The 18,986-nt window shown below is 60.0% G+C and overlaps 1 protein-coding gene across 2 annotated transcripts in view; it reads right to left on the reverse strand.

Moving 5' to 3' along the window:
* Nucleotides 1–18,986, reverse strand: part of ACE (angiotensin I converting enzyme (peptidyl-dipeptidase A) 1) — a 20,123-nt gene continuing 1,137 nt past the window's right edge. Inside the window, 24 exon segments of one of the 2 annotated variants that reach the window (NM_001083941.2) lie at nt 1–463; nt 623–810; nt 1,058–1,180; nt 3,337–3,435; nt 3,734–3,878; nt 4,154–4,377; nt 6,548–6,720; nt 6,904–7,001; nt 8,542–8,733; nt 8,900–9,043; nt 11,152–11,239; nt 11,520–11,678; nt 12,793–12,929; nt 13,595–13,806; nt 14,148–14,270; nt 14,545–14,643; nt 14,927–14,957; nt 14,960–15,070; nt 15,355–15,578; nt 15,941–16,113; nt 16,449–16,546; nt 17,121–17,312; nt 17,747–17,890; nt 18,409–18,502. In NM_001083941.2, the coding sequence (NP_001077410.2) occupies nt 234–463; nt 623–810; nt 1,058–1,180; nt 3,337–3,435; nt 3,734–3,878; nt 4,154–4,377; nt 6,548–6,720; nt 6,904–7,001; nt 8,542–8,733; nt 8,900–9,043; nt 11,152–11,239; nt 11,520–11,678; nt 12,793–12,929; nt 13,595–13,806; nt 14,148–14,270; nt 14,545–14,643; nt 14,927–14,957; nt 14,960–15,070; nt 15,355–15,578; nt 15,941–16,113; nt 16,449–16,546; nt 17,121–17,312; nt 17,747–17,890; nt 18,409–18,502 (3,501 nt within the window). In that variant the 3' untranslated portion in view covers nt 1–233. 2 annotated transcript variants of the gene reach the window in all.

Raw genomic sequence — 18,986 nt, forward strand, 5'->3', positions numbered from 1 at the left:
GACAGAGGAACAGGACCTTTAATTGAATTCACAGAGAGACAGGGAGGGGGCTCCATGTGAGGTGGCCGGGTCCCCGGGGACCAAGGGGCAGGGGCCGCAGCGGTTCATGGTCCTGAGGACTAGGGGGGGGCAGCATGGGGGAGGGAGAGGAGGGCTGGGGGAGGCGGCCCCCTTCCCCGTCTCTCTGTGGCCCTGTCCCCGTTCCCCCCCGCAGGCCCGCCCGACCACTCATCTCAGGAGTGTCTCAGCTCCACCTCGGAGCCGAACTGGGGCCCGCGGTGAGTCCGGCGGAGGATCTGGTGGCGGATGCTGAAGAGCCGCTGGGTGAGGCCCATGGTGGCCACCAGCAGGGTGACGCCCAGGAAGAGCAGCACCCACTGGCCCACGCGGGCCTGCTGCTCCTCCAGGTTCAGGCCCAGGAAGTTGACGCGGCCAGTGCCCGCGAAGGAGCCTTCCAGGCGAGCTGGGGTGGGAGGGGGGAGAGCAGGGCGGTGGGCAGGGCTGGGGCCGCGGCTGGCTTCCCGAGCCCTGCCAGGAGCCAGCTGCCAACCTGCCCGAACCGGGGAGGGTCCAGCCCGGAGCGCGCCCCGGGGCCGGCTGGGGCCCAGGTGGGAGGCAGTACCCGAGTTCGGCGTCCAGTTGTACTGAGGCCAGCCCAGCTTCTCCCCATGCCGCCCGTTCTCCGTCACAAGCCAGTCCAGCAGCGGCTTGAAGTAGGTCATCATGGCGGAGGCGGACACGTTGGGCTGGCCCGTGATCAGCTGCATGGCTTCAGGCCACGGCTTACTGAGGCCCAGCTTCATGGCGTCCCTGGGGGGCAGCCAGGAAGGGAAGCGGCGTCAGAGGGACAGGAGGGCAGCCTCGCTACCCCGCCTGCCCCAGCCTAACACCCCCCCTCTCCACCCCAACTCCCGTCCCAAGTCCCTCGGGACCGAGGAGGGGGGGGAGCGCCTCCGGGACCTACGCCCACATGGCACGTGTTCCCAGAAGAGCCCCCTGGGCTCCTCGGGGCGAGGGAAGTAGGCCAGAGGGTGGACGACAGCCAGAGAAGACTCACGCCAGGCGCCTCCCAGCTTCCTTGGACTGGTAGATGTCACACTTGTGCAGGGGGCCTTTGTGGCCCGCCGCCTGGCACAGTGCCTCATGAAACTGGAACTGGATGATGAAGCTGACAAAGTACCTGCGAGGGCAGATGAGGCCTGGGGTGGGGGTCCAGGGGCGCCACCCCTGAGCCCCAGCCGCCCCTGCCGCCTGCTGCAGCCAGGATGTCAGAGTGAGCCCACCCGGGCCTGCAGAGTCATCCAGTGTCTTCCAAGGGAGAGGCTGCTCCAAGCAGCGCGGGGGGCCCTCCTGGGAGAGGAGGGGCAGGGGGAGAGCCTGTCAAAGATCTGGCAGGCTGCTCTGGAGGCAGTGAGGTCTCCATGCCAGGGGTGCATGCAGGGAGAGGTGCCCAAAGGGTCACGTCTCTGCCCAGGCAGGGGAGCCAGCCCCAAGGGAGGCCTTTATCCCAAAGTAGCAGGAATTCCCCGCGAGAAGTCTCCGGTCGAGGCCAGAGCAGCCTCTCCAAGGCTGGAGAAGTTCTGACTGTCCCACAGCAGCAGTGCAGGCCTCCCGCCTTGAATGCTGGGCACAAGCTATGTGCCACTGACTTTCCTGGCTTAAGAGTGCTCTGCCAAGGCTGCTGTCAGAATTTGGAGTGAGTCCTCTCTGCCCACCCCTGCCTAGAGCATCATCTGTGCTAAGCTAGGGAGCTAACCATCACGGGGGCCCGGCCGCTGTGTGAAGACGAGTGCCAGTTTGCAAGCTCAGAAGCCCCTCAGAAAGGCGGGTGGAGGCCCTCCCTGCAGGTCATGGGCACACTCGCCAGCTCAGGCCTGCACCGAGGTGCCCTTGAGTCTGCTTGGCCCCCTGCCCACTGCTGCTCTCTGGAGTTGGCTTTCTCTTCCTTCCTGGCCCTGGGGACAGAATTCACCAGGCCCACATTTGTTTATCAGGTCTGGACTGTGTGCGGACATGGTGCCAGGGGCTGAGGTGGGCAGCTGGGTGCAGTGGGCATAAGCCCTCCCTCACTGGCCTGCCAGGCAGCATGGGGGGCGGGGAGGGCAGAGTGGCCTCAGCCCCCCAGGGAGTGCCCTCTGCACCTTGCCTCACACGTGATCTGGGTACCTGCAGCCGGGGGGCACCCAGCTCTCCACCCTGAGGTCTCTCCGAGTTCCCTACCTCCTGGGAGGGCTCCAGACCCTATAATTACCCTGCCCGGCCCTCAGCAAGCGCTCCCCTGCAGCACGCAGAGAGAAAGGGGCTACGCTGGGGGCATTCCTGCCATGGCTGCGCGATGCACAGCGCTGAAGGTGTCTGCATTCCATCTAACAGAGTAATTTAATAGTGGCGGGTTCCGGCCGTCTGTCCCCGCGCAGGCTATGTATTAGACACATGCGCCAGGAAGTTAACTCTTGCAAAGATCCTGTGAAATGGGATTCCACAGGTGAGGAGACCGATGCTTACAGAGACTGAGGGATTTCCTCAAGGAAACAGAACTGTGGAGACGAGATTCAAACCCAGTTCTGTCTGAGCTCAAGCCCGTGACCCCAAGCCCCCAGTAAAACAGCCTCCCGAGCTAGCTGGGTCTCCAGTCCTAGTTTGAGAGTCTAGAAGGTGTTCCAGGTAGAACACAAATTACATCACAGGAAACACGTTCAACATACAGCAAGGGTCACGATGCTGTTGGGAGCGTAAAAACGCAGCGTTCGGGTGCGACCGAGCCGTGGGTCACGGCCAATGTGAACTGACCAAGGTCTCGTGACCTTTAGCCAGTTAGAGTGGAGCTGCTGTTTTCTTTTTTTTTTTTTTTTTTTTTTTTTTTTTTTTTTTTTTTTTGTCTTTTTGCTATTTCTTGGGCCGCTCCCGCGGCATATGGAGGTTCCCAGGCTAGGGGTCCAATCGGAGCTGTAGCCACCGGCCTACGCCAGAGCCACAGCAACGCAGGATCCGAGCCGCGTCTGCAACCTACACCACAGCTCACGGCAACGCCGGATCGTTAACCCACTGAGCAAGGGCAGGGACCGAACCCGCAACCTCATGGTTCCTAGTCGGATTCGTTAACCACTGCGCCACGACGGGAACTCCGGAGCTGCTGTTTTCAACTGTCTGGAGGATGGAGGCTCTCGTCACATCGAAAGAGTGAAACAACCGTCAGCTTAGGGCACAGGTGCGTGGCTGGGCACAGGGCGCCATAGAGCCGGGTCCCCAGGTCCCCCCCGAGGAAGCCCCCTCCCAGGGCCGTGGAGCGCTGCGCGGAGGCCCCGCCCTCGTGGCACCCTCCTCCCCTCCTGGTACCTGATGTAAGGCACACTTGAAGGAATGTGGAACTTGGCCCCTGGGTCAAAGTCGCCTTGAGACCTGGCCACGGGGGGACAGAGGCCCTGGTACTTCAGCCTATCCAGGAGGAAGATACATTAGTCGGAGGCTCTGGGGAGAGTCAGGCCGGGAGAGTTGGCATTTTTGACTTGAAGTGTGGTGTCTGCACCTGGGGCTGCACTGGGCGCTCCAGACGCCTGCGTGCTGTGCCTCTGTGCGTCATCGCCCACCACGTACACCATCACACACACACACACACACACACACACCCCCCTAGACGCAGACACACTTACCATGTGCACACAGACACAGGCCGCCTGCACACACAACCACGGAGCCCCTCCCAACCCGAGCTCCCACAGCAGCCTTCTAGAACCTGAGGCTCCACCACTCCTGGTTGTAGTTCTCCTTGGTGATGCTTCTGTCAAACACCCTCCAGCGCCACTGGTCAACAAGGTAGCTGAAGGGGACAAAGGCGACCTTGTCGAGCGCCATCTTCATCAGGAAGTTGATGTCCTCCTCTGCCAAGGGAAGGGAGCCCTGCCATCAGGTCCGGGCCTGCCTCCGGCCATGTCCGGGCAACTGGGCTGGGCTGGGCGTGCGGTGGGTGGAGGGAGCAGGACCGGGCTGCATCGCTTCGGGTCCCGAGACCTGCATCTGGGGAGGGTCTGTGGGCGCCGCCCTCCCACTCGCCCTACGCGTGGCCCCGCGCCCCATCGCTCTGTCCCAGCGCGGCCCGTGGGCCCTGAGGTCTCCTCTCTTCGCCTCCCAAGGTTGCTGCCCCCCCCAGTCTCACCATAGCCGTCGTCCTCGCTCTTCAGCAGGTTGATGCTGCGCAGGTGCTTGGGGGTAGACACGGAGAGGGCCAGCACGTCCCCAATGGCCTCGTGAAAGCCAGGGTTGGCGCCCTCCCGGAAGGTCACAGGCAGGTCCTTGTACTGCATGAAATACTGAATGTGGCCCATTTCGTGGTGGGCCACCACCAGGTCCTCCATGTTCACGGTGGTACACTGCTTGATCCTGGGAACACAGGGGTGGGCAGAGGCTGTGGAAGGGGACAGTGAGGAGCCCTGGGGCAAAGGGACTGGCGGTCCTTACTGTATACAGAGCAGACCCCACGACTGCTCCGTGCATGGAACACAGCATTACGGGAAGGAAGACAAAAAGGAGACATGGACGGACTCTGGGGTTTGGAGGCCCCTTAAGTGAGGTCATTCAGGCCGTTCCTCTGCCTCCAACTTTCCAGAACGACTCCAGCCCACACTGCTGTGTTGCTTTCTAACTGCGCCAGGGAGGTGCTCTAGAGACGTGGGGACACTCAGTCACAGTCAGAGCAGGCCTTTCTAGGATGCGGGCACTGTGGTTCCTCATCGCACGTTTTCTTGCTCCCAAGACTTGGGCTTCCAGAAGGAAAGAGCAGGGTCTGAGCTACTCTGCAGCCCATGTGCCCAAGGCCAGCGAGCATATCGGCCCCAGGAATTCCCACGGCTAGGACTGAAATGACACGGGCAGAGCTGTTCAAGCCAGAACCTCCCTTTCCATCTTTCGTGAGCCGCTGAAATGCCCCCTGGGATCTAACCAGAGCTCTTCAGCTCGGGGGACCCATTTTTCTGTCATTCCAGGAGGAGGGGAAAGAGCTGCCCAGGACCCTGGTTACGATGAGGTTGGGGTCTGTCCACCTTCTTCTATGACTCCCCCATAAGGGGGATCCCCAAAAGAGCGCTCACCCCTGACTCTGTCTACTCCCCGCCCTGCAGCTGTGGTCCTTGTGCCTTAGAAGGAAGGGCCCAAGGCCAGGTGAGCCAGGGCACCTGTCTGCTCGGCTCCTGGACCTCCGTGTCCACGCGCTTCATACTAGATGCCTCATCGGCTGTGGCGGATCCTCTCTGCCACGTCTCCCGAGAGGGCGGGTCTTCTTTACCTTCTCTTGAATCTGGGTGGGCTTTGTGGTTTGCTTTAGCCACTAAAATGTGGCAGAAGTGATTCTGTGCCAGGTTTGAACTTAGTCTTCAAGAGATTTGGCTGCTTCTGCTTTTGCCCTGGGGACGCCAGCTGCCAGCGAAGACATCCGACCCCGTGAGGGCTGCCTCACTGTGGGGAGGTCCAAGCTGGCCCCAAGAGATGTCCCACCAGATACCAGCTGCTCCAGCCACCCCGGCCGGGGACCTGGCACGTGAGTGAAGGCACCAACTCGAACATTCCCACCTCAGCGCGCGCCACACAGAGAAAAACTGAGGAACCCAACCGACAGCCAGAACCACGGCCCCAGCCAGATGGCCCCACTGAGCCATGCCAGCCACCTCCTGCCAGCGTGGCTACCCTGGGAGAGGCCCCCAGTGCGGCAGAGCAGGAAAGCCATTTCCACTGGGCATGCCTGAATTCCTGGCCTATAAAAGCATGAGCATAATCAGTGGTTGTGTTTGTTTGTTTTTCTTTTCTCTTTTTTCCCTTAGGGCCACAGCTGCAGCATCCTGAAGTTCCCAAGCTCGGGGTCAAATCGGAGCTGCAGCTGCCGGCCTAGGCCACAGCTACAGCAACGCAGGATCCGAGCCTCGTCTGCGACCTACACCACAGCTCACAGCAATGCCAGATCCTTAACCCACTGAGATGGGGCCAGGGATGCAGTATCCCAAGTCCTCATGGATACTAGTCAGGTTCCTTACCACTGAGCCACAGTGGCAACTCCCTCAAATGATTGTTCCACACCACGAAGTTTTGGACTGGGTTGTTACGCAGCAGCAGGTAACTGGTAACTGAAACACTGTCCTCCAATGAAGACAGCGTCTGCGCCGCTGTCAGTGGTGAGCATGCATCTCTGTGAAGCCCCCACGTTCACATGTGCCTCCCTGTCAGGCACCTGTGCTCAGGGACAGGGCCAGCTGCAGGACAGGGCCACCCAGAGGGAGAGAAGGCTGGACGGCTCACACGGGGCTCATGCCTGGGACTGGGACCTTGGACGCTGACCAGCTGGCTAAGCTGTCAGAGCTGGTTAACTCTCGAGGAGACTCGCAGGTGGAGGACGGCCGAGCTGCAACCAGGCCCAATTCTCCTGACCCTCCATCCTTAGCTCTGGCCGTGCCCCCATTCCTGCTCTTCCCTGGCTGAGGAGATGGCAGTGCAGGCGCTACCTGATTCCTCTCTCTGTCCCCTGGGCTTGGGATCAGGGCCCCCAGCTGCAGCCCAGACACACCTGAAGTCCTTGCCGTTGAAGAAGTCCCAGGCGGAGGCATGACACACCACCTCCCGCCCATCAGTTGGCTTCTCCAGCATCGACTTGTTCCAGAACTCTGGGGGCACGGGCAGCAGCCCCAGGGAGGTGAAGAAATTGTCTGCTTCCTTAAACATCCTTTGGGGAGTCCAGCCCTACAAGCAGAGGGAGCTCTGCCGAAGCTGCGGACCGGGCAGACAGAGTGTGTGCCGCAGCCGGGAGAGGGCCAAGCTGGAGGGAACTCCTGAATCGGAGGGTCCTCTCCCACCCAGCAGGGACCCCTCTGCCCTGGGGCCACCCCTAAGAAGCAGGGGTGTGAGGATGGGGCCGGGGCAGACCTGATTTATCATGGCCTCTGAGGCATCCATCTTGGAAGCTGAAGGGAAAGGTACCACCAAGTCATAGATGTTGGACCAGGTCTGAGCCCACATGTTACCTGGAGGTGGGAAGGAGAAAAGACGGCGGAGAGAGAAGAGAAGGCTCAACACCATCACAAGGGTGGGAGGGCGGGCGCAAAGGCCCAATCCTGCTGATCCTAACGTGTCTCTTGAGCACCTCGTGTCTGCACGTTGTGCTGGCCATCCGACATGCGTTGTTTTCAGCCTGCATCCAGCCCACAAGGTCACCACTGTCCCTGGTTCATGGGTGGCGGCCTTGCTGGCCATCAGTGAGTCAAGGTGGTCCTCACTGTCCATGAGTGACTAGCAGCTGTGACAAATGTGGAACAGCATGCACAGCTGTCACTTACTAACAGTTAAGTTAGTAACCTCCAGGGGCCCAGGGTTCCTAAGCCAGGGGGCTGGGGTTTGAAGGCAGGCAGGCCCCCTGACAGCCACTGCCGTGTTCTATCTACATCACTCGAGGTCAGTTTCTGGGGTCAGCTGGCGAGAAGCACCCTCCTCTAGGAGAGGCTCATGCCTCTGCATTTAGGGCCAGAGAAGAGTGAGGGCGAGGAAGGGGTTCGGAATGAGCCGCAAGGCGCAGAAGTAGACCTGCTGAGCCCTTCACCGCCAAGGGCACTGAGCTGGAGCTGCATCTGTGGAGCCCACGGTGCAAACCAGCGAGAGACAGATTGCATGAGAAGCAAGACAGGCAGGGGCTGCCTGGGCCTGGCCGCTCTGACCTCCCAGCCTCCGCTCCCTCCCCAGCCAGCCGCCTTTCCTCTCCCGCGCTGGTGTTTCTCCGCCACTAGGCTGACATCTTCCCTGATGTCCTCTGTCTCACCACAGAGGGACCAAATGGGCAGCAAAAGCCCTCTCGGCTGAGCAGAACTGGGCTCAGAGCTCGACTCGGTCTCCCTCATGATCTGTAAGTGGTCTGTGGCCCCGGCCGGCCTCTCTGCTCACAGTAAGAAGGCCCCCAGGAGCAGGTTCCCAGTGGCCGGACAGAGGCGGGAAGCAGTCGCCTACTCTGCCCCGCTCCTGCCATTCCTTTACCGTCTCCACCGCCTCCTTCATGCATTCAGGGCATGTGAGTTTACAACCCCTGGAGGATGAGGGTCCAAAAGCTGAGGTGCATGTACCCGCTTCCAGCTCCCTTTGCCTGAATGTTACTCTGCCTTCTCTCTCCCCATCTGGCAGAACCTCCCACCCTTCAAGGTTCTGCTCATGCGCCACCTCCAGGGGAGGCCTTTTCGGCTTCCGCTCACAGCCCCCTCCTCACCCTCATGCTGCCTGGAGCCCTGATGGCTGATGTGGCCTCCCCAGGACAGGCTTAAGAACGCCTCCTATGGCCCCATCCCTGGTGACCTGCACTGCGCGGATCTCTAGCAAATGTGGCACCGAATGCAGGCAGGGGACTCTCCTCCCCATGCCCAGCCACCCCCCTCCAGCCCTGGCCACATCCTTCTGGGTGCAAGTCTTTCCAACCCCCTGGCCCCAAGTGTGATCTGGGATGCTTCCCAGTCTGCCCCCTGCCCTCTGGCCAGCCCTGGGCCCCCCCTCCTTCCAACTGTTGACCGTCTCACTTGCCCTCACCCAGCAGATGGGCTGGGATGGGGCCCTCCAGGTTGATGTGCTCGGGCCCGTAGTGGTGGTGCAGTGCCCGGCGCACGTAGGCGTGTAGGTTCAGGTAGAGTGGCTGCAGCTCCTGGAAGAGCTGCTCCAGCTCCTGCTCCAGGAAGGGCATCTCATACGCAGCTCTCCAGGCGTCCCCTCCATCTTCGTAGCCTGCAGAGGTGACACAGCCAGGCTCTCTGGACACCTGACCATTCCCTGAGCACCCCCTGCCTCCTCCAGGGACCTCCCTCTCACCTCTCAGGTCTCAGTGGACCTCTCTGAGGGTCCAGTGGGGCTAGGACCCGAGGGCAAGTGATCCCGGCAGGAGAGGACTCACCATTGAGCCTGGCAGCCTTGTTGGTGAGCTCCACGTATTTTGGGAAGTAAGGGAGGATGGCTCTGCCCACCTTGTCTCGCCAGCCCTTCCAAGCCCACAACAGCTCCTCATAGCTTCGGGATGTGGCCATCAGGTTTGTCAGATCTGGGTAGGAGGGGATGCATAGCTTGAGCCTGCAGCTTTGCTCACCTCCCGCCTCCTCCAGAGGTGGAATAAAACTGGAAAGGGGAGCTCCTGTCATGGCTCAGCGGAAACGAATCTGACGAGCATCCATGAGGACGCAGGTTCAATCCCTGGCCTCGTTCAGTGGATTAAGGATCTGGCGTTGCTGTGGTGTGGGTTGCAGACGTGGCTTGGATCTGGCGTTGCTGTGGCTGTGGCATAGACCAGTGGCTACAGCTCCGAATCTACCCCAGCCCTGGAATCTCCACATGCTGCAGGTGTGGCTCTTAAAAAAAAAAAAAAATGACAAAACAAAACAAAACTGGAAAGGTTCTGCCAGGCAGCAGGGCCAGCAACACTGGACACAGGTTGGCACTCTTGCTACGGGGACTTATAGGTTCACGAGGTCAGGCACCTGCAGGCTTGCAATAGCCCTGTGGGATGCCCTGTGAGGGTGCCCTTGTCCCTCTTTCCACATAAGTGGGTGGGTGACACGGCTGCGTCCCCCAGACAGGAAGTGGCCAAGCGAGGGCACAAACCAAAGGCCTAGACTCCAGAGCAGCTGCTCCTCACTCGCTCCCCACGCACCCCCTCCCTGGAGAAATGGCTCAGAGGTCAAAAGACCAGAGTTCTAGATCAGTCTTGTCCTGACCTCAAAATGACCTTGGGCAAGTCACATGACCCCACTTTCCCCATTTATAAAATGGGGCTGATGCCCGTCTGGGGTGGGGTGTGTGGTGGTGGTGGTAACGAGGCCCCTGAACAGGTGCTGTGCCCGGCTCCTTCAAGTCCGTGGCCCCAGAGGGCCCAGGGCGTCTTCCACACACAGTCACCCAACTGACTGAACCAGAGAGCAGCTGTGGAGGCAAAGTACAGAGATGCACTCAGGGAGCCAGAAATCCCGGGTCTGTGTCCTCTTGCCACCTCCTTGGTCACAGATCTCATGGAGCTGGGACGGGGACAGTGTGAGCTCGGGGGTCAGTTCCCAGGGTGGCTCCCCTCCTGCCCGGCCGGAGACAGAGGCCCGCGGGCACCCACACTTCACCGACGTGCGCTCTATTTTGGAACATGCGAACGTGCTCCCGACTTTTCACAGAGAAACGTTCATTCAAACTAATTCCGTTTGGGAAAAACACATTCTGAGGACTTTACATCTGTCCTCTGCGGAGTGTTCTGTTTTTTGGGGTGTGCTTATTCTTACCACTGGCAGTGACCTGGGTTCAGGACGCAAGCCGGATTCCCAGCAGGCTCTTACACACACACACACACACACACACACACACACACGCGTGCGCGCACCCCGCCCCCACGTCGCGTGCCGACCCACAGACACGACCCGCAGGCCAGCCCCTGTCCCAGGAAAACTGCTTCTCTCTCCTGTTTATTTTCCATTTCCCCTTCTATTTGTCATTGTTCTAACGTGGGAGTGGGGCAGAAAGCCAGAAAGAGACTGTTTCTGGGTGGATTCCTCAGGAAAAATGTTTATGCCTCTGACCCCCGGACCCTCGGAAGGGTGGGTCATAGGGAGAAGGGTGCCTCTGCGTGCAGGTACTGGGGCGTCGGGGCTGAGCTCCCTCAAAGGGGGGAAGGCCAGGACCAGCCAGCCTCCTGCGAGAGAAGGGGGACACGCCAGGCCGGCCCCCTCCTTCCAGCAGGAATAGTGGAGGGAGTGCAGTGGGAATGCCGTGGACGTGGCTTCTGCGGGCTGAGGTTTCAGTTTCTGGGTTGGTGGGGGCAGGGAGGGCTGGAGAAGGTGGGGAAGACGGGACAGGACCAGGAAGGAGCATGAAGGGGAGGGGCCTAGGGTACCTCTCCCTGCTCGGGAGTTCAAGGCCCCGAAACACAAATTTGAGATAAACCTGCTCCAAAGGAGCAGAGAGGACAAGAGAGTCTGGAGGGGACCCAGGCGGAGCAGAATGGCAGAGCCCAGGGGACCAGACAGAGATGAAGTAGGTGGAAGAGAAGCCCTACTGGTGGGAAACAGGGAAGTGAGTTTCCTGGGCGTGCCGACCCCAGGACCAGCACTCCCAAGACCTAACACTGCACCACCCCAGCCTCCCTGGTGCCCCCTCACCCCCACGTGCACTCACCAGGCTCCAACTGAAGACAAGTGCTGTTGGCGTGGCACACAGAGGCCACGCTGTATGCGGTCTCCATGTCCAGCAGGATCTGGTTGTACTGCGGGGGGAAGAAGAAGGGCGACAAGCTACAACACCAGGCTACCTGCTCTGCCCCAGCACCCTGGCTGCAGCGCTGTGCAGCTGGGGAGGGTGCTCCCAAAGGCTCAGCCGCCTCAGTCATCCTGCAGGTGTGTCCATGTGGCAGATGTCACTACTTGACAAACTGCAGAAAAGGAAGCAGCGTAAAGGCCCGACGCTGTACCCCCGACCCCTGCCCCTGAGCTAGGACCTGCTCCTGACCTTGGATCCTCCACCCCCTCCTCCCCCAGGCCAAGTACCTCCTCCAGCTCCTTAAAAGGCAATGCTGCCCGCTCTAGATCCTGAATCTTCTTTATCATCCGCTTCAAGGTGAAGTTCTGGATGTTGGCCACGTCGAACTTCCTGGCCCAAATGCCGTATTTGACAGTGTGGTTTGCCATCTGTGTGCTCTTCTCCAGCTGAAGGCACAGAGGGGGACTGTATCATGAGGCCCAGGAGCTCTAGAAGGGCCTCCTAGGAGGAGATGCCATGAGGGGAGCTGAAGGGACCGGGGGTGTCTGGGGGGGGGCGATGGTTTTATCACATTGCTGCCTTTGCCCATAAAGACCCTCCTCTACCTGGACCGTCCGTCATGTTCTATGTGGAGTGCCTGCCCCTCAACTGATGCCCGCAGTGCATGAGACAGAGGCAGGGATGCAAAGCCAGCCCTGCATCTTAAGGGCTGCCAGGACAGAGGCAGCTCGGTGTGCGCTCCCTGGGCCTTAGCATCCCAGCTGAGAAATGGGAATGGGACCTCTGGTTTTGCAAGGTTGCTGAGGAATAAATGAGGCAATGGATAACAAATGACAAGCAACAGCGGCCCACACACAGGGTCTTCAAGAAACGTTGGCTCTCTTGGTTATAACTGAAGCTCAGTCACACAGGCAGGGAGCGGGGTTGGAGGGGAAGCAAAGCCCTTGCTATGGGGGCAAACAGGAGCTTCCAATCTTCTAAAAACTGATTCAGCGGAGTTCCCGTTGTGGCACAGCGGAAATGAATCCGACTAGGAACCATGAGGTTGTGGGTTCGATCCCCGGCCTTGCTCAGCGGGTTAACGATCCGGCGTTGCCGTGAACTGTGGTGTAGGTCGCAGACATGGCTTGGATCTGGCATTACTGTGGCTCTGGTGTAGGCCAGCAGCTGTAGCTCCAATTAGACCCCTAGCCTGAGCACCTCCATGTGCCGTGGGTGTGGCCCTAAAAAGACAAAAGACAAAAACAAAACAAAACAAAACTGATATAGCATCACTTATTTCTGTACAAATTATTCCGTTACCCACTACAGATCATTAGTGAAAGATAAGCTGTTGAGGCACTGGGTATGTTCCCACCCAGACCTGAAACTGAACACTCTTCAATACATCACTGGGGTTTTGCACAAATTCTGACCGTCTGTCCCTACTGAGGTGACACCAGGGGAGGGAGGGCGGCCTGCAGTGCCTTGGGTTTCAGAGGATGGGTCCCCGGGGGGAGGAGCACGCGCGTGCTATGCGGGTCCTGTGCAGGCTCCGTGGGGCCCGCAGAGAGGCCTTACCACTCTCTTGCTGCCCTCTGCCGTGATGTTGGTGTTGTAGTCCCAGTTGGCCTCGGCATACTCGTTCAACACCACCTGGGATCTCCGGTCATATTCCTCCACGAACTTGCTGGCCTCAGCCTCATCGGACACGAGGTCTGCAGGACAGAGTGGAAGGAAAGAGACAGGCCTCCCCTTGCCCTCCCCTCCCGCTGCTGTCCCTGCCTCCCCGCCCTGCCCCCTGGCGGGGTCCCACTTGGGCTCTGGGTTTTCAGGCTGCTGGTTGTTGAGTGGCTGGTTGTTGTCTGGCTGCTGGTTGTTGCCTGGCTGCTGGTTGTTGCCTGGCCGCTTGTTGTTGCCTGGCTGGTTGTTCTCTGGATGTCTGTCACCTGGCTAGTGGTCCCCTGGCCGGGGACCAGCAAGGGGTGCCCACAGCAGAGCAGGAGGAGGAGTAGGAGGCAGGGCAGTCCTGGAGCAGCCCAACCTTGGCCCATGGCCGCAGGAGAGCAGAGCCCTGCAGCCACTGCCCCCTGGCCAATAAGAGTGGAGCCTGCAGTGTGACCTCATAGAGCAGTGTGCCCACCGGCCAGCCCCCTGCCCAGGGCCTCAGATCTGGGCACACCCTCCCTAGGAGGCTGAAGAAGATATGCTCCTTCTGCCCCAGAGCCCTGCCGACCAGCTTGGGGGGCTGCCTGGCCTTCCAGGACAGGGCGCCAGGGCCCAGCTGGGAGAAGCTGATTGGAGCCATGAACCCAGGGCCTGGGGCCAGAGCCCAGCCCAGAGCCCTCCGTAGCGCCCCGCCCCGTCTCCCTCCCGGCTTTACCAATGCCCTCCGGGTAATTGTCGGGCATCGGTGGGCGCCACTGATATTCTGGCCAGCCCAGGATATCGCCGCTCCGCTGGTTCTGCTCCTCTAGCCACTGTGTGACCGGCTGGAAGTAGTCGAGCAATGGTTGAGCGTCCAGGGCCCCTGAGCCAACCATGTCCTTCAGCACCTCCTGCCAGGGCCGCGAGGAGCCTGCCTGCAGCACTGCCCTGTTAGGCAGAGTGGCACTGTGGGCACAGGGACCTCTGACTGGGGTCCACTACTGCTGCCCTGGCCCTTTTGCCCCACCTCTGGCCACTTCTGCCCCCACTGGATGGCAAGGACAGCAGCATTAAGACACAGGGAACTAGGAGCTTTGGAAGGGGGGGACATTTGTCTTGCCCCATGCCAGCCAGGAGGCCCACTCAGTCAATATTCGATGAGAGAAAGGAAGGGAGTGAGGAGGGAAGAAAGACCTCCTCCACTGGTCTGGCCTGTGGTGCCCCCACCAGACACACCCCGCACTGGTCTCTCCCCTCACCTCCTCCACCCTCCCTGTGCCCCCACACACCGGAGCTTGGCCCCAGCCCGGGTGGACTGGTAGATGTCACACTGGTGCAGTGGGCCCTGGTGGCCTGCCTCCTTGCAGAGAGCTTGATGGAACTGGAACTGCAGGATAAAACTCACAAAGTACCTGCAGGCACAGGGTGGGTGTTAGAGGGGACGGCGGAGGCCCCTTGCCCAGGTACCATCCAGCTTCCACAGGGCAGAGGCTGAACCAGGGGCTGCCTTGGGGGAGAGGGGAGAACCGAGCTTGGCTCAGGAGAGAGGCTCACTCGAATGCCAGGCCATTGGGCGGTGGGGTGGGGTCCAGAGGTGTGTGGGGCCAAGCCCTGGGCATGCGGGTCCAGGATCCCAGACCAGGAGGAAGGGGACTGAAGGTATAGCAGAACCGGGGGCAAGAGTACCTGATATATGGGGTCACATTTGGGACATGATACTTGGCTCCAGCATCAAAATGGGTTTCGTTTCGGACAACAGGAGGGCAGACCCCCTGATACTTGGTTCTGGGAAGAGAATGTGGTTAAACTGTCTTAGGACCCGAGAGTTGTACAGAGGTTGACTTTGCCTTTGCAGAAAAGGAGCTAAGTTGGCATGCCCCCCAGCCATCCCACCCCATCCTGATGAACTGGGGGAGACTTCCTGGAGGAGGGAGTTTTAGGCAGGAAAGAAGGATGCGCTAAGAGGACCGAGGCTTTGGTGGAGAGGAGGGGCCTGGGACTGAGGGGGCTGGAGGCAGGTTGGCCCGGAGGGTGGAGATTAGGCCTGTCCCATTCGCTCTTCGCTCACCGAAGGTACCACCAGTCATAGTTGTAGAGGGAGGGGGGGTACGCCCACTAAAGACCCCCCAACGCCACTGGTCCACCAAGTAGCCAAAGGGCAGGAAGGCGATCTTTTCCAGTGCCATCTTTAACAAGTAATTGATGTCACTTTCTGTTGGGAGATAAGAAGAGGTTGGGCGGTGGGGTGCGGGGTACAGCTGGGACAGGGTGGACCCCAGGAGCAGCCAGCAAGAGGTGAGGCTGGGCAAGTGCCGGCTTTTGGCACAGAGGAGGGCTCTTGGGCAGCTGAGCTGGGACTCAGGGTAGGCCATGAGGCTCTGGGTAGTGAGGCAGAAACAAGAAGAGCAGGTGGGAGCAGGGACAAGTGGGGTCCTGCTGTGGGATGGAGTAGGGTCTGGGTGGGGCTGGGCTGGATGCTCTCCATCCCCCCCATACCCCAGTCACTGGTGACATGGTCCAGCAGGCCGATTTTGTGCAGATGTGCAGGAGTGGAGACGGAGAGCGCCAGCACATCCCCGATGGCCTCATGGAAGCCAGGGTTGGCGCCTCGGCGCAGGGAGACATGCTGGTCCTTGTACTGCAGGTAGTACTGCACGTGGCCCATCTCGTGGTGCACGGTGGACAGCTGGTCCATGGTGACCTGCGTGCACTGCTTGATCCTGTGGTGCCGAGAGGGTGCGGGTGAGGGTGAAGGACAGCAGGACAGGGACCGGAGCATGGGGAGACTGGCGTCTGAGGGGGAGGAGCCAGGAGGGCACTGCCCTGGGACTCGAAGGAGCTGGAGGAACATGCAAAGCCTCTGCCCTGTCCCAACCCACACGCTGGTCTTTTCTCTGGTTCCAAGGTACAGAGCTGACTGCCTGTCAAAGCGGCCCAAGGAAGACAGCCTCGGGCAGCCCTGGGATGGACCCAGCCCCCCAGCCAGCGCTGGGGCTGGGGGAGGCGGGTCCGGGGACTGGCTTCTCTGGGCCCAGGCTGCCCGCCCTCTGGGAGCCCCAGAAGCCTCCTCCCTCAGCCGGACCTGAAGTCTTTCCTGTTGTAGAAGTCCCAGGCAGAGGCATGGCACACCACCTCGCGCCCGTCGCTTGGCTTCTCCAGCATGGACTCTGCCCAAAACTCAGGCGGCATGGGCAAGAGCCCCAGGGAGGTGAAGAATTCCTCTGCCACCCGGAACATGTGTGTCACATTCCAGCCCTGGTGGAGGTGCCCGCACGGGTCAGGGGCCAGCGGCCAGAGCCCAGTGTGGCTGCCCCAGGGCACGTCTGGGCTCCCCGCCCAGGTCAGCTCCCTGCTCGTGAAGAACACCTCTGCTCTGTGGCCTCGCCTCGCGGAGGCTGGGCGCCTACTGGCTATAGCAAATAAACCAAAGCTGACTGCCTCTCACACCCGCCAGGGGAGCCCTGGATGGGGGGGTTGGCATCTCAGCAAGGACAGCTGCCGTGTCCCCCTGCCACATCCCCTTCCTTCCCCTCCCCGCTTGTCTGTCTCCCTCTTGTTGTCCCGCCCCCCGCCGCCTGACTCGAGCTCACCTTCTGCACCATAGCACTGGTAACATCAAGGCTGGGCTTGCCGGGGAAAGGCACCACCATGTCATAGATGTTGTTCCAGCTCTGGGCCCACATGTTCCCTAGACAGAGGAGGGGACCAGACAGCTGGGCTCTCGGTCCAACCAGCGCCTGCTTCCCCATGTGTGTCATTGAACAGCACCCCAGACCCCTGGCATTTAGACCCCAGGGAACTCCGGGGTCACAGCCCACCTAGCTGGCACATCAATCCCACTCACACTCCTGAGCACTCTGTTCTCAGGGCTGGCAGAAGCCAAGTGTGAGCCCAGGCAATGCTGGTGGGGACCTCTCTGACAGTGCCAGGGTCCCTGTCTCCCAGCCCTCACACGGGGCCACAGGGCTTGCTTCCTGGGCATAAATCAGGCTTATTTTTCCCTCCTCCGCTGGGACCAGCAGCCCAAGCCTTCAGTGTGACCCTTTGGCCTCTGCCTTTTATTAGTGCTCTGCCCTCTGCCAAGTCACTTGCATGCCCTAAGCCTCTGGGTCCCCATCTGAGAAGCAGGATCAACAGTGACCATGGGAAGGATCATCTGCTTTGTGGGCTCACGTGTGGGGGAGTGGGTGGTGCCATGCTCTGGAATGCGAGACATGAGGAGGATGACCCTGGAACATGCGGAGGCAAGGTCAGGTCCTTACCCAGCAGGTGAGCAGGAATGGGTCCCCTGAGGTTGATGAATCTGTCCCCATATTGGCGGTGCAGCGCGCGGCGGACGTAGGCATGGAGGTTCAGGTAGAGGGGCTCTAACTGATGGTAGAGGCGCTCCAGATCCTCCGTGAAGGTGGGTGAGTCATACAAGGAGCGCCAGTAGGCCCCGGTGTCTGAGAAGCCTAGCAGGGAAGGATGGTGGGAGGTAGTTCAGGTCCAAGCCACTGGCACTGCCACCTCCCAGCCTCCATGTGGCTATTCTCCCGGCCGGAGGCCAACGTATCTGTGGGCTGGCTGGAAGGGACAGCTTGGGGGTTGCTGCCCGACAATTTTCTAACTAGGGGTTGCCCCAACTCCAGCTAAAGAGATCCTGGAGAGCATGAGCGGCAAAGATGAGCCCTGGAGCTGGGAGGAGTGCCGGGGGGCGGAGGGGGGGCGGTGTGAGGGCAGATGGGGCTAAAGCTCAGTTCCACCATGCAGCATCTGTGTGACCTTGGACCAGCGTATGGCGACATCCTAACAGCTGCTCTGTCTGCTTCAGAGGGTGGAGCTCAGTGGAGACAGGAGATGGGAGGGCAGCACCCACACAAGGGACAGGGTGGGTGGGCATGCTCACCATCCTGCTTGTAGGCCTCATTGCTGAGGGCAGTGAAGTCCTGGTACAGGGGTTTCAGTGGGATGCCCGCAGCGTTGTGCCAGCCCTCCCAGGCATATAGCAGCAGGGTGTAGCTTCGAGAGGTGGCCAGGATATTAGTGAGCTCTGAGACACAGGTGAGCAGGGTCAGTTAGGATCCTTCTGCATTGAAATCAGCAACAGCCTTCACCAGAGCTCCCACCCCGGACGGGATGGTCCTCCCCATCTCCACCTGCTTCCTCCACATCATGATATCCTCAAAGCCAAGGGCAACCTACTGGACAGGATGGGACTGGAAGGTTTAAGGGAAGCCACGAGGGGTCTAAGGCCTGCGGAGGGCTCTTGGGGGAAATGAGAGGACCCATGAAAGGGAAAACCAGGCAGCCAGGAGGAAGGCCAGCCAGTGATGGGAGAGACCAAAGCATATGTGGGGGTGGGGGCTACAGGCTGGAGATTCCAGAAGTCAGTTTGCCAGAAGGAGCAGGGATGTGGGGGTGTCTGACAGTCCAGCCCCAGTTGGAGGTTACTGCCTTTGGGCTTACCCACGACCCTCCCCAGAAACAGGCTGTCCTCCTGGGTGCGGCAGGGAGATGGGGAAAGGTAGGAAACCCCAGCAGAGAGAGACAGTAGCCACAGCACCATACCTGGGTCCAGGGACCAGCAGGTGGCAGTCTTGTTGGGGAAGCAGACCTTGGCTGTGGAATAAATCCTGGTCATGTTGCTTAGCAGAGAGTTGTACTAGGGAATTAGAATTGAGAAAATGTTAGCCATGAACAGCCCTCAGAGGAAGTCTGGCCACCCCCTCCTCTCTGTCCTGGGAGGAGGATGTGGCGCTCAGAGGACATCTGAACGTGAACACACAGACTCCCCTTTCAGTGGAGGCAGCCTGTGGAGGTGGGAAACAAGTGTTCAGAGAATTAGGGATCAGGGTTCAAGTCTGAGCTTGGCTGCCACCCTGAGTGAGGAGGGCAAATCCCTCTCATTCTCTGACTATGATGCCTTCTCAGTCCCTCAATCTTTCTAAGGGAGCCCATAAACTGCCTATGGAGAAACTTTGAAAACTCCTGCTTTGTCTTTTACTGTTTATTTGATTTTCACTTTCTACTCTATAAGAGTTGCTTCAACATAAAGTAACTCCCCTCACCCCATCTCCGAGGGAAATCAATGCCTCAGGAAGGAACCTATGCTTACACAGGCTTCCCGTACAGGCAGGACAAGTTGA

The sequence above is a fragment of the Sus scrofa genome, chromosome 12, assembly GCF_000003025.6.
Source record: "Sus scrofa isolate TJ Tabasco breed Duroc chromosome 12, Sscrofa11.1, whole genome shotgun sequence".
NCBI classification, from domain to species: Eukaryota; Metazoa; Chordata; class Mammalia; order Artiodactyla; family Suidae; genus Sus; species Sus scrofa.